Source organism: Cyclopterus lumpus, chromosome 10 (genome assembly GCF_009769545.1).
Source record: "Cyclopterus lumpus isolate fCycLum1 chromosome 10, fCycLum1.pri, whole genome shotgun sequence".
NCBI lineage: Eukaryota > Metazoa > Chordata > Actinopteri > Perciformes > Cyclopteridae > Cyclopterus > Cyclopterus lumpus.
The window spans coordinates 14,964,967-14,988,839 of record NC_046975.1 but is presented as its reverse complement, the minus strand read 5'-3'; the positions used below and the strand labels follow the sequence as shown (position 1 = coordinate 14,988,839).

Genomic DNA, 23,873 nt, shown 5'->3' with positions numbered 1-23,873 from the left:
CTTGTTCATTATCTGAAGTATGAGGCGATGACATCTGTACAAACTTAAAGATGCTGATGCTCTAGTTTTCTTAACAAATCACATGAAAAGACTACAAAACCCAATGTGCTTGTCTCTTTAGCCCACTTGTTCTTACGGAAAACAATAAAACTAATGGGTTGAAATGTACAGCTTAATTTAATTTTGTTATGAAAATAATTTCCTATAACAGCTGGGATTTCTATTTTTTTTTTTTACTCATGGGAGTAAATAGTTAATTTGGGGACTTTAAGCCATAGATGTGGTGCTCTAGTGAGTATTTACAGCATTGTGTTCATCGCAATGAAGGAAAATGCAAGTGTGGACGATTGAATAGATGTATAATATCAGAGTACAGAATCAATTCAATTTGTTGGTTTTGGTCTTTTTATGGTATTCTTTGACGGACAGGCTTACAGAAGGTTACAAATGAATGATTGTTACAAAATTCAGTCCACCATCTTGATTTTCCGAGTCAGCTTTATTTTAAGTATATTCTTGGAGATTATGCAGACATAACTGTCATCAATATATTTTAACTTACAAAAAAAAAAACTAAGTAGTCACAAAATCAGGAAAATCGTGCGGCTTAAATTTAAGGCCTTTTCAACAAGTAGATCTTGTGTGGTACTTTGCTTTGTAAAGATCAGGTTAAAATTAAACAATTCGGTTTTGAATCACTTTTATAAATGTGTTGTTGAGAACATGAAGCAGTATCCATCAGAAGCCAGCTATCTTCACTTTGTTTTTGAGTAAGTAAAAGTCACTGTCCATCTCATTGCACAAAAAAAAAATCTGTATCATTCAGTGAGTTACCTAAACGGTTTATCTCTGTAAACTTCTTAAGAGTAGATAGAAACAATCTTAACGCAGCCTTGAGCTACATCTCTGCTGTAGTTCAGTTAGCTGACTTGTTGAGTGATACTAAAGAGGTGGTGGCTCTGTACCCGGTTCCATCTGTTTCTGGTGTATCTGGTGTTGATGCAGTGGAAGTGGCGAGGTAGGCTCACGGAGCAGATTCTCCTGATCTTACTTTTTGGCAACAACCAGCACAGCTGAAGGCACCAAACCTAAAAGCGGAAAGGAAAGTCACAAAATAAGGTTTTAGGTCCACACAGAAGCTAAACCACAAACCCTGATAATTAAGTTAAATAATGTATACGACAGGGAGTGTGCTCTATATTCAAATGTAGTTCCAGCACTCACCCAGTTCTTTGAGGGGCTTCTCCATGTCCAGTTCGGTGTAGACGTGACGGGGGTAGGGCGACAGCAGCGTGAAGTCTTGACCCTCAGGTGTATTTCCGTTCACCTGCACATAGACGCGCACTGCAGCCAGCGGCTCCTGGGCCTTGAAGACTGCGGTGATGGTCGAGCCGTCCAGCAGACGTACCTTTACCGAAGAGCAAGGGAACAGAAGGCGAAAGAGAGAAAAGGTGGGCAGTGGATAAGGGAGGTTTGATTCTTCTTCCATCTTTCCATTTGACCATTTCATGCCAAAGAAATGTGTAACATTAAAATAAGAAACAGATATTTTAAAATTAAATCCAAACTAGTTATGATTCCTGATTATCTGTTTTGTGTTTAAATGGATCACTTTTCCAGTGAGATTCATTTGTTTGTGTGCGCTCTTCAGTGGTGTAAAGAGAAGTGTGCATTCATCATACTACTGTGACTGAAGGCTGTACCTGTATCCTGGACTCATCATACTCCTTCTTAGTGGGTGGAGGGCCGTGACTGGTGGGTGACGAGGGGCTGGGCTGGGCAGGTTGAGACGATGCTGCGGTGCTCGGGGGTACACCGCCTCCAAACTAAACAAGGAAAAATTATAAAATTATAATAATTTGTTATTGGTTCCAATAGGCGTGGTAAAAAGGAATACCGGTACATAGGAAGTGACAGGAAAAAAGGAGAACTGAAATAGGACAAATGACTAGATGAACATTGACTGGGTTACCTTTTGTGCTCTCTCCTCTCTGTCTCGTGCAATCTTGTCTTTAACCCTTTGCCTGGCAGGAAAAAAGACAAGCAACACAAGAATGAAGTATGAATAGTTTTCTTACTTTGACAGTTGTAAAGTTTACTGACTTAAAAAAGGTAACATGTCTGTTCAAGTAAATGCGAATTTGTCACTCATTCTTGGTCTTAGCTTGCATTAGCTGCATTTAGTAATTAACTTTCCTTTGCTTATCTTCAGAGGGAAGTCAAGTAAATATTTTTTAAATATGCAGTGTGGAAACATCTTTAAGTGGAAACATCTTTGGATGTTTAGGTACTGCATTATTGATAATATGGTCCATGAAAAGTTATTACTACCCAGGGAAAATTTATAATAATTATACCGTACCTTGCCATTTTGTCCTCCATCTTCTCTTTCATGCGCTGATCAGTAAGCTTTTTCATATCATCATCCTGCAGCTTTTGGCGAATATGCTGCAGCTCTTGGCCCTGTCTCCTCCGCTGCTTCTCCCGCTCCAACTCTTCTGCCCGCTCTCGCTCTCGCCTCTCCGCCTGCTTCACCCGCATCAGCTCCTCTAGCCTGAACAAAAGACAGACACAGATATTTCCTATGATACCTTTTTGCATTTATTCATACTGGAATGTTTTCTGAAATTGATTGGATGGCCCTACCAAAACAAATTCCACCAGCCGCCACTGACTGAATGTATGTATGTATGTATGTATGTATGTATGTATGTATGTATGTATGTATGTATGTATGTATGTATGTATGTATGTATGTATGTATGTATGTATGTATGTATGTATGTATGTATGTATGTATGTATGTATGTATGTATGTATGTATGTATGTATGTATATATATATATATATATATATATATATGTGTAGTTAAGTAACCTTGTTATGTAAGGATAAGACCCAATGTATGCATGTATGTATGTGTATATATATATATATATATATATATATATATATATATATATATATATATATATATATATATATATATATATATATATATATATATATATAGTTAAGTAACCTTGTTATGTAAGGATAAGACCCTGTGAGTTAGACATACAGTACTGGAGGGATTGTATCAATAATGTGAACTCTGACCTTCTAACTTGGTCAAGTTTCTCCTCCTCCGACATTGGCATCCTTGCACTTGCGTCATCATCATCGCAGCTGCCTTCTCCACCTGCTGTCCCTGAAGCCAAAATACATAAGAAAGAGATATGTATGTTGAAATACCTTAATGTGAACAAAAATTCATAACAAAAATGCTTGCTAACATAAAAGGTGAACCTAACCTACACACCTAACACCACAATCCTCAGTGAGGATAAAGAAAACATCAAATCACAAAACACTAAGTGAACGGACCAATTAAATCTCCTTGGTGGAGGTGAAGTCCCTAGGAAGAGAAAGTAAAAACTGAAGAAAATCACATCATGTTCAGTGTAAATTAACAGTGACACCCACTTAATTTACTAACGCTAATTTGGAGTTTATACCTTGTTTATAAATGGTGACTATAAGCCATATGAATAAAATCCTGTCACATTATATCAGAATATCAATATGTATCTTGTTGTGTGTGTGTGTGTGTGTGTGTGTGTGTGTATATATATATATATATATATATATATATTAGAACATTAATATATCCTATCCCTATAAACAGCTTATATGTATGTTTTGTCTAATTGTTTGAATAAAACAATATTGTCATATTGGACATCCCTAGATGACTTTTATGGTGGCGTCTAGCGTGCTTCCATTGCCCCGACCTTCAGCGGTGTCGGCTAGTGACGGCTGTTCTGTGGTGGACTGGCTGTCTGCTTCTCCTCCCAGGACATTCCCCACAGGCGGCACAAAGGGCTCATCAATGTCTGGGTCGTTCTCATGTTCCATCAGCCTGAGGACAGCACATCACACAGGAAAGATGAGGGATGCTTACTTTGTTCATGACGAAAATTTCAAAATATAATGGGGAATCAGTAGCACGGCTAGGTTTTAGAAGAGAGACCTATTGTGTGACTTTCAGTGATGACAGAGGACCATGTCCATCCAGTCATTTCAACATGCGTGCCTGTGTGTGTGTCTCACCAGTCCATGGCTTGTTCTATTCCCTGGTTTCCTGTGTTGGCCACTGCCTTTTCCCTGAAAGGCACGAGATAAAAGACAGACAGGTTCAATCTACTGTTACACAGTTTTACTTTCACTTCTTTGAAAGTTGTTTAGGAACTACATGAACCAGGATGTATTTTGATATTTGGTGTCGCTCACGCTCTGTTTCTTTCAAAGCCCATCTCCAGCAGGCTCTCTAGTGTTGTTAGCTCTGCCATCTTGACCTGAAACACATTGTACACAAACCAATAGTTATATAATAGATAGGAATAATACGCCATGATAACCAGAGTAATGTTAAACAAGTACTGTGACGTCAAGAAAAGTTCATGTGTTCACTGTGTCATATTCGGAATACAATGGTGACGTTAATGTAACGTTAGCTCCTTCACACAGCACTGAGCTAAAGGAAAGTCTTTAGCGAGCTAGTCAAGTTTAATTTGTCCTGTAACGTACTCTTTACTAGCAGAAAACCGCAGCAGTGTAACAATGTGTCCAAATGGAAATGAATGAATCGACCGATAATGTGCCGTTTTGCTGAGTGCTACAATTAGCATTAATGTGGCTAACGTTCAAATCGCGAGAGCGAGCCGAGAAGCCTCGCTGGATAGCTCGATTAAAAACAACCAGGAACTCTCACAAGCTCTCCGTCACTTCAGCCATTAATGTTTGTTTGTAAGTAACACGTAAAGGCACATATACGTGTAATTGTATTTTCAACAGAGGCAATATCAGCTAATATATTCATGAAGACAACGTTAGTCAGCTACTCACACATCAGCCAACAGCGCTTCAACAGTACGGGAGCCTACATAGATCAAACTGAACCGCACGAGAAAAGCGAAAGCATGTGTAATGCTTCTGGGGCTATTTCAGACATGTGCTTATAATGTATACGCATGATAATCTTTCTGACACCAAACAATAATGTGTTATAGATTTCTGAGGAAACTTTCGTCTAAACTATGTCAACAATGTAAAACAAGCTCAATATGTTCTTTGTTTACTCTACATGGAGAAAGAAACTCTGAAACTTTGATGTATGCTTCTTGGGTGCATCAGCTGTCTCTTCCATCATTTATTTAATCAATTAATTCATGATACTTGCGTCTGCTACACATGAGGTACACAAGATATCTATGTAGTTTTCGGATAATGTGTGCGAAGAGGCCGGAAGCAAACAGGGAATGAAGAGGCCTTAGGGTGAGGAGGCACATTTGAAGTGCTTAAGGGCCTGATGGTGTCTCTTATTGGCTGCTCTCCATCTTGTATGCTTTTGCCCCGTCTTCTTGTCTGTGGGTGTTCAAACAGAATGCAATTTGCTGACTTATATGGGAAGGTTGAGTCTGTTACATATTTACAGTGAGTGTAATGATTAATTTGTTCTCTCCCCCACACAGTCTTAAGCAGCCCTGATTGACGAGTCTGCCATTACTTAGAGACGGACTTCTGCCGCAGCCTGCTTGCTTCTATCCGTCTTTTCTCATCCTCACCCACTAACTGTTTTCTCTCCATTTATTTGTTTGCTTTTCCTCACACTTTTTGTATCCAATTTTCTGACTTTTATCTCAGAATTAATGACTGAATTAATGACTGAATTAAAGCCTCAATTGCAGTTATGACTTGGTGAGTATGAACCTTTTATGTATTTTTAAATGTGGCTATATAACTGAAGATTAGTAATCAAAGAGTCTGTTTTGTTCATTGTATATTAATCACTGGATGGGACGAAGACAGTTCTAGTTTGCATTTACACCAAACTATCACGTCATTTTGTATTGATTAGATATCAACTGTGCATCAACTCGGCAAGCAACTTGAGAAACCTGTCACTGGAAGTGCATTCATTTTACTTGATCAGTAAAATGTCAATCACAGATCATCCAGCGAACAGTCTCGCCGTCTCATTTGGTGAAATGGCTATAGACAGATCCAAAATCGTTGTTGAGGAAATTCATAAAATGAGTGAAAACTGAATTAAACTCCAAATGATTCCTGATGGAATTATGGTTTGCCAGCCAACACACATGCAATCGTTCTTAAATTCGTTAGAACGTTTCAAATTTCATTTCTGTAACAGAGTGGGTCTATTTGTTATAACTGTACATTAACCATAACAACTGTTTACAACGGAAACCTTGAATGTGTTCAGGATAGAAAGGTATCTCTGTAGATTAGTTAACCTGACTCTTTTCAAACGGGTTTTTAGTGCTGAGTCAACCCTGCATCACATACGCCTTGTTTGAAATGTTCTAAAACTTGATTTCCTCTCCCAATTCTGACCAGATCAAACTCTCCATCCAGACTTTGTTCATTTGAGTGCTGAGATTCACAACCCAGATTTTCTGAATGCACAATTAAAACGTTCACTGTGGAATTATCTAGTCAAATATATATACCTGTGAAAGGTTATTTTTGGGGAGTTTTTCCTGATTCAATGTAAGGTCCTGGGACAGGGATGTCGTATGTGTACAGATTGTAAAGCCCTCTGAGGCAAATTTGTAATTTGTGATATTGGGCTATATAAAAGAAACTGAATTGAATTGAATAGAATATATACACTAGCTGAGTGGACCAAGTTGAAAGAGACAACAGGGATGAAAGTCTCTTCCGTCTACTCTTTAAATTGCTTTATGGCCCTGTTTTTCACTGAAGGAGAGGGTTAAGGGTCAATGCTCAGTCGGGATAAGTTAAGACAGACTCTGGTAAACTATAGGAGATGTGGTGTACAAAAGGAAATGATACACACTCATGTTTACTACTTGAGTTCAAAGCCATATCAATGCCTGTGTGTAAAAGATTAATTTTAATGGTCTAAAGTCTCCCGTCGGACTCTAATCACACTTTTATTGAGTGAATGACGCACATTTTATTGGTGTCATAAGAGTAACATGTTTCTTAGAAGCAGTAAAAACCAAGATCAGGAGATGTAAGACTATGGTTGATGATATTTTATTAACCTTTTATTAGGTGTGGGTGGTATTATCACATGAGGGCTCAGATAGAAATGCAGTAAAATGATTTGATTGAATGAGGCCCAACCAGAAGAGGGCAGAATGATTTCACATATGTGAAACTTTTACCACACTGGCGGCTAGCAGTTCAAATGTGTAGGATTGGGAACATCTTACATTTGAAACATATTTGGCATCTTGTACAATACTCCTTTGATTCTGAACTTGAACAATTCACACTCATATAACACAGACAGACAGACAGACACACACACACACACACACACACACACACACATCAAGGGCAGAGGAGCATGGACAAGTTTTTTACAATCACACTTCATATACTGTATTTTCAAACACTTGGTGTAACCTCCGTCTATTTCCACCACCACATTCTCATGGCCTGCACGCGCTGCCAGCTGTGCTGTTTCTGTGGGTCTCACCAGCTGTAACAGCATCTCCATATGGAACAACTCTGGCTTCCAGTGGAGCTGCTGTTATCTGTGGTGGGACACCTCTCGTCATCGAGAATCTCTGTAACATGCAGTTCACACAGTTGAATTAAAAAAGTATATTGTTTGTGTACAGTAATACTTTCTTTTTGCTGTTTTAACAATATGTGCCATTTGTATGCTTATTTCTGTGCTGGTTGCTTCTGCCAATAAAATTAAACTGATCCTTTAAATTCTGTATGACTGTCTTTCTGTTTCTGTATTGTTCTGTTTGTACAGAGAAAACATATAGATGACATTGACACCTCACTTTATCTTTATATACTGTATATTGTGTGTGTGTGTGTGTGTGTGTGTGTGTGTATTATGGGGTCAGATCAGTCTCAATAATTGCAAATGCACACAAAGAGACTTACAAATGCAAACACAAATATTTACAAATGCACACAGAACAATTTACAAATATGTTTGATTTACAAATGCACACAGAAGGATTTACAAATAAATTAGACTCACAAATGCACGCAGAACGATGTGTCTGTGTTTATTTATTTGTCAATCGCACTGCATTTGTTTGTGGATTGCTTCACATGTGTGTGTGTGGATTTATGAGACTCCCCTGCGGTGGCTAGATTCGCAAATGCATTTTTTAAAAACAGACCTATCTGTAGCCAATCAGATGTCGCCCTCATTTTCAACCAATCACATTATTCAGTTTCAATGTTATAATATATATATTTTTTGTTGTAATGTCTAATGCAAGAAGCTTAGACGTTTATAACATTACATACAGAAGCAAGATATATTGTATCTCTTAATGTCCAAACATATCACATGTAAATCTGACAATTTAAACATATAAGTCTGTATTATTTACATAATAGCATAGGATACTGGAATATAACTATCTTTTCAGTTTCAGTGTTAAGAGTGATATGATGAGAGGATTGTTTGGTTGAGATGTGAATGAATTACTGCTTTTCTAACAATAATGGACATTACAGAGCTATATTCCATTCACACCTGCAACACAAAGGAACAGATCAAAGTCTGACTAATAATAGTTTTCGGACATTAAATTAAAAAAGGAGCATACAACTAAAAAATATTAGAAAATACACATTACACAGTCTGAGAAACAGAACATAAAATACATGTAGATATCATTGTGACTACATATGAGTGCAATTAGATATAACCATTTGACTGGATACAAATATGAAACCAACATTACTTGTTCAAAGTAAAAAAATAAAAAAAAGCTACTGGAGGTTTTACTGATATGGATGAATGAATGCTTTTATTTGAGTGTCCAAAGGCTATAGGTCAAGACAGCATATCAGATACAAACTTAACATATGAAATGCTGTCATACTGAAACAATGGCACCATATTTAATATTAAGAATTTGTGCAGCATTTTATGCATGGTTGTGCTATTTAAATATATATTCTTATTTTAATAATAACAACAACAACAACAATGATAATAATAATAACTATTATTATTGTTATTAATAACATGTTGTTTTTATAATATAAAATATTTTTTTAAATATCAGAGTGGAAAAAAGTATTTGTGAGAGCATGTTTGGGACACAATTATACATTTATATATAATTACCTTTCCTACTATAGAAGGGTAAATTCATGTGGTCGATTGTGTTGATAACCACAAAACAAAAGTATAAACCTGTCTGCAGCTGAAGGCAACAACTCCCAAACTGTATCATTGTGACCTTTTGAATGAGAGTAATATTGCAAATAAAGACACAACTGATCAATTGTGAAGATCGTGAGCACAAACCTATAATGGTCACTGGACTTGCGGGCATCGTTGACGCTTTTATTGTGAAACACGTGTACTTCCGGTATCTGCGTACCAGCTTTCTTCAGAGGGGTTCACTGACTGACAGCCGGTTGCTAAGCCAGTTAGCCAACTGCTAAGCGGAGTTATCAAGGTTGTACGGTCACAGTTCTGTTGTATTAGACGACACCTGGCTTCCTATAGCTACACATTTATGGTAGAGTGTAGTTGCCTGTCTTACGTGAGTCGACGTCAACTGAAATAGGGTGCTCCCTGAATGACTGGCTAGCTAGCAAAGAGGAGGGTGGGGAAAAAACTTCCAAGACCTCGCCCAGCTGTCGCTTCATTCCAACAGGCAGCTACTCTTTTGAGCGGAGAGAGAGAGGGACAGAGAGGGAGAGAGAGAGGGAGAGAGGGAGAGAGGGAGAGAGAGAGAGAGAGAGAGAGAGAGAGAGAGAGAGAGAGAGAGAGAGAGAGAGAGAGAGAGAGAGAGAGAGAGAGAGAGAGAGAGAGAGAGAGAGAGAGAGAGAGAGAGAGAGAGAGGGCTCCCCCAACACCTAACCAGATAATTATCCAACGGAAGACGGACACGGCTGTTTCAACGAAGGGCAGAAATCAGTCATCATGTTCAGAAAGAACTTGAAGAAGGACCCGGAGCTGTTTCAGAACGTGTCGGAGGGGCTGCGACGGCTCTACCGGACCAAGCTGTTCCCTCTGGAGGACGCGTATCGGTTCCACGACTTCCACTCCCCTGCGCTCGAGGATGCCGACTTCGACAACAAACCTATGGTGCTGCTGGTGGGTCAGTACTCCACGGGCAAGACCACCTTCATTCGACACCTCATGGAGCAGGACTTCCCCGGTATGCGGATTGGCCCCGAGCCGACAACGGACTCGTTCATCGCGGTGATGCACGGCGAACAGGACGGGGTGATACCGGGTAACGCGCTGGTGGTCGACCCCAAGAAGCCCTTCCGCAAACTCAACGCCTTCGGCAACGCTTTTCTGAACAGGTAACGTTAAAGCCGGACCACATTGAAGAGCTTATACTGAGCAATGTGAAGTATGTAATACACTTGGATTATAGAGTTAGAGCCCAACAGTTATTTATTAATGAAGGATTGAAATGAATATGTCATGTCAATACAGCTGTGTGTTAAGAGCCATGTCAAAACAGCTCTTCACCGTGGTTTAAATGCCCTCCTTACGTGTCCTTACATGTACCTCCACACATGGGCCTAAATGCTTAGTGTCCTGTTTCACAATGTTCCCAGCAGACTGTGTGAGAGATTCACCTTTTTCATTATTATCTAACATGTGGGAGTTTTGTGTCAATAGCTATGTGGAAGTGCCACTCTGTGTAGGGCAAAGCACATGACAGGAAGGTGCTTTCCAACACCTCTAGGAAGTCCTTTCACTTTGGATCAAATCCTGCCAGTTGACATTGCACCTTGCCCTTCCTCAGGCACTCCTTACTGAAAGCAGCTGGTAGAGCTGGTGAGGGATCTTTTTCTCCCAATGCCTTAGCCTGCCCCCTTGAACAGAGAAATAGTTGTAAGTGTTGCTAGGCAATGAGATGACCTTGTCCTGCCCTCAGATGTAGGTGCTATACGTTTCAAACCTCATATACGTGTTACTTCATCAATAGCAGCCGACAAGTCAACTCCCTAATTCAAAAACAATGTGTCGATGACATCTTATCACAAAGGTTTAAAGGTGTTTGGTGCGACTGTCTATCTTCTGGCACTGTTGTTTTAGTCATTCAGCAGGTGTTTCACTCAGACATTCAGCTCATTGGAGTTTGATCCACATGGCGGATGATCCAGAGGTTGTGAGGAAACCTCCAGAGCACTTCCCAAAGTGTTATGAGTCACGTTGGCCTAGTAAGTCTGATGTAAATATGTCCTCATGGAAAACTCAGATGACTCGCATGACGTATTGCACAGGTGGGGCTTTCACTAATGAGTACAAGATGAAATCGCAGACATTTGGAAATGATACAAAAAAGCAAAATAAAAGTGAAACAAACTTATTAGTATAGAGAGAACCCAGAGTGCAAGGTGAGACTGCACAGGCCGTGTACTATGAGTCAGAGCCAGTGTTACAATGTTTGGTGAAAACATCTTAATCCAATCTGTTGTGTGGGGGGGTGGGGGGTTTGTGTGATGACATCAGATGGCTGACATACAATGGTTGATGGTGTCACTTCCGTTGAGGATGTGGGTATATCCCCTCTCTTCTCAGTGACTAGCATGGTGGTGTCAACCTGCACAGCCAGACAAACCAATGGACAAATAATACACACATGACTAACACACTCTCAATTTGACACTTTCCCATTTAGGCCCATGTCCTATTAACTATTGAGCTGGTAAATTAACTTTCTAGTCTTCTGACCACATGTAGACTTCAAGGCAATATTCACTCATTCAGATACACATTACTATATTAATGGAAGAGGTTGGAGATCACTTCCCTCAATTGTGTGGAGTGTTTGCTTTATCGTGCATCAGTGCACATTTCTGCAAAGTACTGCATTTCAGATAGTATTTCAAAAGAATGGGTGAGTGTTAAACCTCACGGGCCACGCTTCACCCCTTTGGAGTTAATTACAGACTTGAGAGGAAACTTGATAAGATTGTGTATAAACGAAGGCTCTTGACCATTGTAGCATCATTATTCAAATTGTTGGATGCATGCCTGCGATATCACGGGAATTGTGGCTCTCTTTGAATTCAGGCTTGAGTGGCCTTCATTGGTTTGGGGAAAGCTCCCATGATCTAAAATAATGTTTGTATGACAACAACCGGGGCATGACCTGCTTGTGAAAGCTCTGTGAAAGTGTAGGCCTAATGCATAATGAATCAGTTGTAATGGCACCTAGCCCAGAGCTGACAGTTGGGGGGAAAAAAAGTCTGCCACGAACCAGATCCAGTCAAACATTTGGAACTTGGCTGCATTGCACTCAGACGGACAGTTTTCCACTTTCCTTTTGAGGAGACCAACAGTATTTGGATTGGTCTTCAGCTGTTTGTTGATTGAGTGTTTTATTCATAGAAGTAGATAGATATAACGGTAGATATCTTGGATCAGATTGTGGTAATTGAGCGATTTGAGGTGGAGGAGAAAACGCTGTATCAGGAGCACTCAAGGCCTTGCTCAGCGGGATGGCGGTTCCCAGTGTAGCTCTTTTAACCATAGTCATTCAACCTGCAGATTAGCCTTTAACTACCATCCTTAGGTAGGACTTACCCCTCAATATAATCAGTTATTTATGAAGAGAGTAAACAGAAATCAGTCATGTGATCCACACACCTACATTTTGTTCTTGGATTTGGCGAACCAAAAAGCTAGTGGCTTGAGTGCTCTACTTGCTCGCCAATGTTTTACTGCTTTTCCATTATTTCTATCTTGAACTGCCTGGTTTCACAGTGTTCCCCGTTGCATGTGCACCGATTTGTACTAAATCCTAACTTTCTGTAAAATTAATTTCAGATAAACTTGCATATTTTTCAGCTTTAGGTTCTGTTTAGTCAACATACCACCGCAGTCAGAGGGCCTCAGTGTGTTTGTTCTCTCTGTAAGCCATTAGTCAGTCATACCGAGTCAGCAAAGTGTAAGTTCCGCACTAGCCGACACTGTCCAGGTCCGTCCTGTCCTGCACAGGGCCTTTTATTCCAGGACACTGACTCTGCACATTACTCAGCTAGGGGTTGACACATGCACAGTTTATGCTGCGTTCACACCAAAAGCGCAGCAATTTTTTTGCGCAAGTAAATCCCATGCACGGATGCGAATGACGCAAATTTTGTATCAAATGAGGTGCATTTTCGCCCGACGCCCAATCAGCGTTGAGATGCTCTGCCCGTCTAGATATGATCTATAAATAATGTATTCACACCCAAGATTTTAGAGGAAGTAAAAATTGACAAATTTAACAATTGTAAACTCCCTGACCACATCCCAAGTGCTAGCGGCAGCCGCCCTGTTTCCTCGGGAAGTTGAGTTTCCAATGTGAGGGCAAGAGAGGAAGACCCTCTTTCATAAGCTGGTGCCAGACCCCCAATCACATGAGAGGCCTTCATGCCAGGGTCACAGCCTCACAGAGAAGATGGGCTTCTCACTTTCGCAATACATAATTGAACAGCGAAGGAGCCCAGCTAGTTCAAGGCCCTCTGGGCCCCCGTGCCTGATGGGGTCCCCTGTGTCTGAGAATTCCTGTTTGAATTCATAGTGCATTTTTTCCTACTAGCTCTGTCTGGAAAATGTCGGGATAGATAGTTAAATGGAAAACCTCGGCCAAAATTCCAACTGTGTATCATACGCCATCAGCTATGGGAGGCAATGGAAAAACCTGCATGTTTGTTATCTTTGGCAGTCACTGTTATTGTAATATAATAGCTTGCATAGGATCTCTCTTATATTTCTTTGACTTGTTCATTGTCCTTGGATTTTCCTTTTTCCTCTCTACGTGTGGTGTGGGATCGCTGTTAGGGTTTGTGGTGTGTGTGTCTGCCCTCAGTGTGGTTGCAGCAGGAATGTAAAAGCATGGTTCTCCCGGTCTTATGACCCGGTGCCTGTGAGCTCATGTTGGGAGTATCAGTTCAGATTGAGTAAAAGGCCAGCAGAGCGAGAAGTAGTACTGTTTCGTGTCTTAACAATCACTTTCTTTGTCCTGAGTGGGACACCATGGGTTTATGCAAAACCACTCATCCTCTCATACTTTATAGTGTGTATATCTGTCTTTGTTTATGTGAGTGTCCGTCCCTTTGCTTGATTATTGTTGGAGAACAACACTCCCCTTTAAAGTTTAAACCCCAGTGTCCCAGCTTACAGGAGACCATTGTGGAGTGAATTACAGTATGTTGCATTGGAAATGACTTCCATAACCTTTTAATGTATTGTACCAGTGTTTCCCTAACATTCCTACATCAATGGTTACCTCCTACAAATGTAAGAATTTGCTGCTTTACTTTGTCTTATGTTACAAACTGAATATCTTAGATTCTTTTACATTTTACAGACCAAATGTTTCATTATAAATATAGAAATATGTAGGGCGATAAATCAATAATTATAATTACTGTTGGTTGCAGCCCTAGTGTCGAGGATAAATTAAACACCAGGCATCTAATTTGCTGTGTGTAAAAAGTCTGGTTTATCTATTATAGGCCTACATGTGGACAACTTGAAGGGCTTCTTAAAATGGACCGGTGGTAGCACCCTGAACCCAAACCTTTCCTTTTCACCCACTGAGACTTTGTGTTCTAGCTGTGTGACTTTCCGACAAGAGTATTGCACTAACAATAGTGCTAGAGAGCAAGAAGGTTGTTACTGAAAAGCTCCAGAATAATGTCTGTTTAATGCCAAGCTTATGTATAAACACTCTCACCCAACTGTTTTTTTGCATTTCTTCCACCCTCCCTCTCTTCCCCTATGCCTCATACTCTCTCTCTATTTCTACTCTTTTACTCCCCCCACCCTCTGTTACCTGCACTGTCCCCTTTCTCATTCTTCTTCTTTGCAGGTTCATGTGTGCCCAGATGCCTAACCGCGTCCTGGAGAGCATCAGTATCATCGATACTCCTGGAATTCTGTCTGGGGAGAAACAGAGGATAAGCAGAGGTCTGCATGATGAACACACTCACACTTTACCCACTCACGTAGTCACTAGTACTATCATGGTTTAACAGACCCACACCCTCTCTGCTCAAAACTTCTGAAATACTTTAATTGCATTCATGCAAAATGAACCCACAGGAAGTCACACGTTCAAATATGAAAAGGAAACCGTGCTTTTTACATAGTCTTTGTTTTGTTAAGTCTTGCCTTAGTATTTCTGTCTGGCATGCGCTGTAGATAGTCAACTGTTAGCAGTCTAGCTTTTAGTCCGGTCAAACCTGTATTTAACTCAACAATCTCTGGTCAAATCGTCACCAAACAGTTCATGTAGAACCGCCTGGCTCTAGCAAGGAGAGGGTACAGAGCACTTTGAAGTTCATATCCTGTCCTGTACCTGTGGCTTTCTACTGCACCATCCTCTTCCACATCCTTCCCTCATTTTTGTTTTTCTTTCTGTTTTCAGATCGGCCTGTATCCAGGTTTATATAAAAAGATATAATGAGCGTAATAATAGAGAACATTTCCTCTCTATTTGTCCTGTGTTGCATCATTTATCACTTTACAACAGAGTCATTTCCCTATGCGCTGTGGAACTAAATCAATGAATACTTTTATCCATTTGTCCACATGCTTCAACAATTATGTGACCTTCACACATCTACATACACAGTTACTTTTACTTTTGATGATCCTACAGAACTGAGAATTCAGGCAGAAGAACAGTACAGCTGAACACAGCTTCTGCTTTTTCTACCTGATTCGAGCCCCTTTAAGAGGAAGCACACATACAAGAGTTTTTGTGTAATTGAGGGAAAGGATGTGGAGTCAAATGGCAAACAAAGCAGAGAGTTTCCCAAGACTGCCCCCCCCCCCCCCCCCCCCCCCCCACACACACACACACACACACACACACACACACACACCACCACTGCTGCCTCAGAGAGCTGATACACAGTCCGTAAATCTGCTTTTCATTATTGAGTTGTATTTCTCACAAGATACAGCAAGAAGGAAAGGAGCATAATATCAGAGATGGTAAAGGTAAATCAACAACAAACTATTTCAATTATTTACATAATTGATTCATCAATGAAGGGCCAAACATTATTTGGTTATAGCTTCTCCACATGAAGATGTGCTGCTTTTACTCTCTTTTATCAAATTATTAATTTAATATCTTTTAGTTTTTGATCCAAAGTACAAATTATGCAATTTGAAGTCTTTAGGACATTTCTGGGGCATTTTTCACTGTTTTCTCACAATTCATAGACAAAACAACTATTACATTAATAAAGAATGCCATTGACAGATAATGAAAATAGTAAGTTGCAGCCCTGATGAGAAGCAGTACTGTTGCCAAAGCATTGTAGAGGTCAAACAAGTGACTGCAAACATGCAAGCATAAATGAATGCTGATTTAAAACAAAAAAAAGTTTTCTGTATGAATGAAAAGACTGAGGAGCAGACAAAATCCCACACCTCATATCTCAGTTTTGTTTCTACATACTCTGGAGAACGTAACAGAAAGACACACCGGCCACTAAAACTCTCTCACACACATGTTATCCTCTTAATTGTTTCTATATAAACACAGAGAATGCACTACACAAACATACTGTACTCTCTGTGTAATATATAAACAGCACTGATGGAATTGTGCAGCTTAGGCTTTGTGTCATGTCATCATTCATCGTGTGTGTGTGTGTGTGTGTGTGTGTGTGTGTGTGTGTGTGTGTGTGTGTGTGTGTGTGTGTGTGTGTGTGTGTGTGTGTGTGTGTGTGTGTGTGTGTGTGTGTGTGTGTGTGTGTGTGTGTGTGTGTGTGTGTGTGTGTGTGTGTGTGTGTGTGTGTGTGTGTGTGTGTGTGTGTGTGTGTGTGTGTGTGTGTGTGTGTGTGTGTGTGTGTGTGTGTGTGTGTGTGTGTGTGTGTGTGACCAGCTTAATATTCAGAAACAATGAAGTTGTGGTTGCATATAATGCTTTCTTTAATTATTTATTCATTTTTGATGAGGTCAGCATGTAAGTCGCAGCTTGTTCCGTAGTGAACCACAACAACTATACCGAAACTGTGATTTTGCAGAACTGGTTGGCGTCTTTCCCATAATCGTTGCTGATGACTTGATATGCATACTGACTCGTTTAACGGCATTCAGCCAGTTTAGCTGACAGAATAAAATTGATTTGTCAGAATCTAATTTGACATTTCTCAGAACTGAGAAATGCATGTATTCACCTTCATGCCTTAGAGTTGGATATATATATATATATATATATATATATATATATATATATATATATATATATATATATATATATATATATATATATATATATATATATATATATATATATATGCAACCCTCATGTCTGTACACACTAGATATGAAGCTACTGAAAGAGACAGTTGGCTTTGCGCAGCATTAAGGCTGGAAACACAAAGGTAACACAATTAAGTCAAAATAAAGCTCACAAATTAACATTTTGTATCTTGTTTGCTAACTATGTATAGAAACTGAAGTGTAGAAACAAGATATTACGACCAGTCAGATTTGTTGCTATCATTGTTGAAATGATTGTAAACTGAATATATTTCAGCCTTTCATACTATTTTGAGAGGATTGTCTTGCCTCTGGACAGAGCAAAGCTAGCTGTTTCCCCCATTCTCCACTCTTAATGCAGAGCTAAGCTAACTAGCCTCTGGCTGAATCTTCAATAATATCGATCTTCTCATAACTCTCAGTACGAGAGTGAATACGTTATCTTTCCATTAAATTAAACCAGACTACAGCCTGATCGTTCCACTTCTCTGCTCTCTGTCAATGCTAGGCACATGATTATGAGTCTGTCTGTCTGATTTGTCATGAGTGCGCGGGTGAATCCCTGTACGTCTGTACGCATGGTAAAGGAATAACAGCTGTCCATGCTATGTGCTATAAGTAAGTCTAAGCTTGAGCAGCTGTCTCTGTCTGATTCTCTGACCCATGTGTCAGGGAAACAGACATGAGAGAGAATGAGCACACAGGGATCTTGGACTTTTAAATATTCCCCTTTTATCGCCCTCTGCTTTCACATGTCGTCATGTGCACAAACAGGCCCATACTTGTTGTTGAAGTTGTTTTCCTGTCCATCGCTTATTGCATTAACGTTGGACTTTCATTTTCACTTGTATTCGCCCACAGTCTCTCTCTCACACATTATCACTTTTTCTCTCTCCTGTTTTTATCTATTCATATCTAATTTTGTCTCTCTTTTGTATACATGTGCTCAGACACAGACAAAAGCCAGCGATGTTGGAATGCATGTGCAGCAGATCTACCGCTGATTGTGCAACAGCCGAGATGAGCTTTTAGAGCAACGGCATTCTTCTCTGATCAGATGACACACAGACGCTAATCAGAACCATAATTCTCTCTTCCTCACTCCCTCTTCTGCCCCTTGAGTCACCCCTGTTTTATGTTTCTCAAATAACCAGAGGAAGTGTATAGTACATTGAGTTTCTCTACTCCAGCTCAGGCTGTGCACTTTTGGGTGTTATTGTCATCACTGACACTGCATAGCGTTTCATCTTAACATTTGAAGTTCCTGTCTCCCAAATGTTTGCTCTCTTGAGTTCATTTCATCCCTAATACATGCTGTAGATTTTCCAAATGGACTTCAAACTACCTTTACCTTCATACACCTTTCCTGCTGTCTCAGTAAAACTAGTTAATAGGTAACCTGGGAGAAAATGTCCTGCCTATTGAAGGCCCTTATCTAAACATTAGTGGATCAATATGAACGTAAAACTCACAATCACACCTGTGTCAACACACACTTTATTGACCGATTTGGAGCAATTGAGCTCTTTGTCAGGTTCAACTCTTGTATTTCTCCAAACCAGAACGTTTTGAATGTGGCACAATAACGAATAAAATAAATAAAGATCCATTTGGGTATTGGCTTTAAAAATCCTTTAGTACTCCAAATAACTGCCAACTAGTTTTGACATGATACTACGCTAAATCCAAATACGACCTGTCCTCACTCAACATTTGCTACAATAATGCAATATTATTTTTGAAAACTAATGTCAGATAGTTGTTTTAATACATATAAAATGTAATTTTATTCTGTCTTTTTCGAGTGGGGAAATATCCAGTAAATCGACTGCACAAAGCAAGTCATAAAGGGGCACAACGGTGTCTGTGCAGATCCGTCTCTAATCAGCTGGTCTCCTCTTCTACTCTCTCCCAGGTTACGACTTTGCCGCAGTGCTGGAGTGGTTTGCAGAGCGCGTCGACCGCATCATCCTCCTGTTCGACGCTCACAAGCTGGACATCTCGGACGAGTTCTCCGAGGTCATCCGAGCACTGAAGAACCATGAGGACAAAATGCGCGTGGTCCTGAACAAGGCGGACCAGATCAGCACCCAGCAGCTGATGAGGGTTTATGGAGCTCTGATGTGGTCTTTGGGAAAAATCATCAACACACCTGAGGTCAAAATAATACATTTTTCCATTTTAGCTTTTGTGATCCACAGATTGATTTTTAAATGGACGTTTTGATCTCATTCGGTTTTGGGACTGAAATGTTCATGTTTTGAGGGAAATGTTGTCTATTTGGGTTTCTTTGCTCCTCTGGACAGAGGTCACGTGACTTTTCCAAGGAAACAGTAATTGAAAAGTGACCGATTTTAAGATTATTCCAGCTACTAAACTCAGTTTGTCATTGTAAAAAAAAAAAAAAAGCTGACCCAGCTTGTCCAATGATTTTTACCTGACTGCTTAGTTAATGTTTGATCCAGGGCCATATTCATAAACCGAAGAGAAACCTTTGGATTATGTTGAGAATTATTCATTGACTTTGACAGTGTGTTGTATTGTGAAGCCTCTCTACAAGTTGTGAAGCAGAGAACACACAAGTTTTAAAATTGCTTCACTCTCAACCTCATGCTCTTGTATTACATTGCCACACATCCCATATGTGTGTTTTTAAATAGTATTTTAAAGTGTATTTTTCAGATTGCAGTGTCATGGATGTGATTTATTTCCTCTTGTGTGGGCAATTAAATGTAACCTAATGAACAGCGGAGATTAATGGAGGTTAAATTGTGCAAACTTAATTCCAGGTGGTGCGTGTGTACATTGGGTCTTTCTGGGCGCAGCCCTTGTTGGTCCCAGACAACAGGAAGTTGTTTGAAGCAGAAGAGCAGGACCTGTTCTTGGACATCCAGTCGTTGCCACGTAACGCAGCTCTACGCAAACTCAATGACCTCATCAAACGAGCCCGACTCGCCAAGGTCAGTAATAACAAGACCAAGGCTGCGTGCCAAATTGTTAAAAAAAGTACTGTTGCGTGCAGCATGTATACAATTGGGATACACTACTTTGTTATTACATTGTGCCTTGACCTTTGACCTTCTTGTTCATATAACAAATATATGTGATATCCATAAGTGAGCTGTCATCAGGCTGACATCTGTCTGTGCTCCATTGTTGGCTCAGTGACTGTGACGTATTGTTTGCGGCGCAAAGGATTGTGGGTCAGAATAGCCCAGAAACACATATGCAAAATGTGAACAGATACATCCTGATATTTAAAAAAAAAAATACTGAATTTCAAAAACTTTGTATACTCTTATGCCATACTAAATAGTATTATAGTATGGGTATAGGAATGCATAAAGTTTATAGGCATGCCAGTTAGCCACAGCGGTGCTTTTAGCTTAAGATGAATTCATCCAATAGTTCAGGTCAGAATCAACGTGGTGGCAGACAGACAGTCTCACGTTCCAAGCTGCTGGAGTGGGTAAAAAACCTGATTAGGAAGTTTCATCTCGTTCTAAATCATTCTCACATCACTACCTCCAGCCCCACAAGACGGGGATTACACAAAACACATTTTCATGCAACTATGTTCGTGTTTTTAGTTTCTTAACTAACCAAAAGAAGAAGTGAGTTATGTCTAAAGATTAAAGTATGATGATAAATCAGAAAGGAAGAGGGGATTATTTGTTACTTCTGCTACAAGTCTATATGGATATTTTGTAAATTCACAACTTTAGAACCCCCCTAAGAAACACATGAAAGTCTTTTTTCCACAAAAGGTTTGATTAACTAAATTAAATATTTTGAGAAATACTTACCCTTAAAATGGCTTATTCCTTTGCCCCATTGAAACATCCAGCATCTATACATCCTTTTTTTAAAGTTTAACTGCTGGACATTCTTCAATCAGCCCTTCACTGTGTGTAGGTTTTCTGTAGATTTCAAGTTTTCCACATACAGGACCATGCTTGGCTTCCAGACTAGTTGTGATGTCACAACATTTTACAAACAAGTGTTAAAATCAGATTCAAGGTGAAAAAGTGTCTTTCTATAGCAGATGAATATGAAAACAGACTTCTAGCGTCAGACACTGCACATACATCATTCATCACAGCAAAGCGTACAATTACAAATAAGCAAAACAGTGAGTGGAGGGAGACTAGCTTCAGAACCTCTCTGGTTTAGATGTTAATTCTGGGTCTAATTCATATATTCTCGGTCTAATTCATATATATATATATATATATATATATATATATATATATATATATATATATATATACATACATACATACATACATACATACATACATACATACCCTCGAACACCAAAAACCCAGTCCAATAACTCAGGTCATTAATTTGTTTCAATAATCACTGAAAGTATTTTCTTTTTCCTTCATGCCGTCTAGGTACAGGCCTATATTATCAGCTCTCTGAAAAAAGACATGCCGAGTGTGTTTGGGAAGGAATCCAAGAAGAAGGAGCTGATAGCCAACCTGGGAGAAATCTACCATAAGATTGAGAAGGAGCATCAGATCTCACCTGGAGATTTCCCCAATATTACCAAGATGCAGGTATGATTAAACAGTAGACTGATACACCATTCAGTGCAGGCTGATCTCATCATTTCCTTAACTTAATTAAGTATTTCCCGGTCTATTCCTAGACATTATCAAGTAGTTTGGTTGGCTAAATCTAACAGAGTTTCCTGTAAAGGCGGAAGTTTATTTTGAAAAGACTGTATGCGTGTAATGAGCGGAAATAGACACTTGTTGCTGGCTTTTGTAGGAAAACACCTTGTTTGAGGATACATTGGTCAGTGTTACATATCTGATGAAAACATTCTTTTGAGTCTACTTCTGATGTGCTACATAGTGTTTGGAAACAAACGGTTCAGAGTAGAATGACCTTCCAACCTTTACTCTCTTCACATCTTTGCCTTTCTTTCCTGCCCTTGCCCTCCAGGATGGGCCAGGACGGGAACGAGATTTATTTTTCCTGGTTTGTCAGGAAATCCTGCTTCTTGTATGCTTCACCCAATGGTAGCCATTGAAGACTGATCTATTTCTATCACCAATTCCTGTTTTCTCTCAACCCTCCATCCCTTCAGGAGCAACTGAATGGCCAGGACTTCACTAAGTTCGCAGCACTGAAGCCCAAGCTGCTGGAGGCTGTGGAGGACATGCTGGCCAACGACATCGCCCGTCTTATGGCCATGGTGCGCCAGGAAGAGGCCGCCATGCCCAGCCAGTCCGTCAAGGGTGGAGCTTTTGAGGGAACCATGAATGGACCCTTTGGCCATGGCTATGGAGAGGGTGCCAGCGAAGGCATCGACGAGCTGGAGTGGGTGGTGGGTCGCGACAAGCCTACATATGATGAGATCTTCTACACCCTCTCTCCCATCAATGGCAAAGTGTCCGGCGCTGCAGCCAAGAAGGAGATGCTGAAGTCCAAGCTGCCCAACACAGTCCTGGGAAAGATCTGGAAGCTAGCAGACGTGGATAAAGATGGCCTCCTCGATGACGAGGAGTTCGCCCTGGCCAACCACCTGATCAAAGTGAAGCTGGAGGGCCACGAGCTGCCACCCTCGCTCCCTGGACACCTGATTCCCCCATCCAAACGCGCGTTAGCCCTGGAGGACTAGAGGAGGAGACGGAAGAGGGGAGCCTGGAGACCAGCCATGTCAATGCTTTGCATCATGCTCAGGACTCTCCAGACAAAAGTCCAACCACAAGCATGAACAGCATCGTCCTCCATCAAGCTGCGAGTCTCCAGGCTTCCTGACACACCACGAGGAGGTATCGCTGTGATCTTTTTCACCAGAGAGAGACTGGAGGGGTTCAGTGGGGAGGGGGGAGGGCAGAGGGAGGGCAGAGGGAGGGCAGGTCCATCTTTGTGCATTAGGGGATACTATTTAGGTATCTGTTAGAAATCAATGACGGGGGATACATGATCTTTTCATGTACCCATCAGTTCATCATCAGATCATGAACTGAACTGATGGGTAGATGGAGTTTGCATGATGGGGCTGAACATGGATTTGTGCATCCTGTGTAAAAGATGTCTTTGAAGCATTCAGTCCATATTATTTGTTGATCCAAAGAAATATAGTTTTTTTTTTTCCATTTGGAGAGTGAAAAAGGAAATAAATCAAAACAGCTGTTATAATTGTTTTATCTATATTTTTGTATTTCCTGACTGTTAACTTTGACTCTTTCCAAATGTTGCCCTTTTTATTATTTTGCCAGATAAATAAAAAGGATTACTGTACCATCTGACTCCTGGTAATGTGGATTTGTATTTAATCTTTCTCTGATATACAACATTGATTGCAGTTCATCAGATGTTTGACTCACAGAAGAAAGTCTCACTGAAAGAGACACTAATTTAAATTGGGGAAATTACTGGTTGTGTGGCTTTAATGTGTCATTGAGGGTCAGGTTAAGGACTGTCACCCAAAGGTCATTAAGACACTGAACTTTATTTTGAAATGTTTGAATATGGAATACTGCCCTCTGTAGGACAGAGTCATTGACAGCACTGCCACAGGACATATTAGGCCATTTGCCCATGATACAAGTTGCCTCTGCATATTTTCGAGAGCATATTGAAACCA

General features: G+C 40.2%; 2 protein-coding genes across 4 annotated transcripts; one reads left to right on the top strand and one right to left on the bottom strand.

Annotated features, from left to right (window-relative positions):
* Window positions 1-480: 480 nt before the first annotated feature.
* ubxn1 (UBX domain protein 1) lies at window positions 481-4,960 on the bottom strand. Of its 3 annotated transcripts, none has more exons than XM_034544132.1 (10): window positions 4,888-4,960; window positions 4,273-4,337; window positions 4,093-4,146; window positions 3,774-3,901; window positions 3,100-3,190; window positions 2,363-2,554; window positions 1,973-2,024; window positions 1,704-1,826; window positions 1,225-1,408; window positions 481-1,088 (listed from the first exon to the last, which is right to left on the bottom strand). In XM_034544132.1, the coding sequence occupies exons 2-10, from the start codon at window positions 4,329-4,331 to the stop codon at window positions 1,048-1,050; spliced, it is 924 nt and encodes a 307-aa protein (XP_034400023.1). In that variant the 5' UTR covers window positions 4,332-4,337; window positions 4,888-4,960; the 3' UTR covers window positions 481-1,047. The 3 variants fall into 3 exon arrangements, with proteins under 3 accessions (XP_034400023.1, XP_034400024.1, XP_034400025.1); XM_034544133.1 differs by having other exon boundaries at window positions 4,570-4,899; XM_034544134.1 differs by lacking the exon at window positions 4,888-4,960 and adding an exon at window positions 4,754-4,873.
* A 4,433-nt stretch (window positions 4,961-9,393) lies between these two features.
* Window positions 9,394-23,535, top strand: ehd1a (EH-domain containing 1a). Its single transcript, XM_034543126.1, has 6 exons — window positions 9,394-10,341; window positions 14,856-14,953; window positions 19,182-19,423; window positions 20,056-20,226; window positions 21,667-21,831; window positions 22,368-23,535. The coding sequence occupies exons 1-6, from the start codon at window positions 9,953-9,955 to the stop codon at window positions 22,899-22,901; spliced, it is 1,599 nt and encodes a 532-aa protein (XP_034399017.1). The 5' UTR covers window positions 9,394-9,952; the 3' UTR covers window positions 22,902-23,535.
* Window positions 23,536-23,873: the final 338 nt, after the last annotated feature.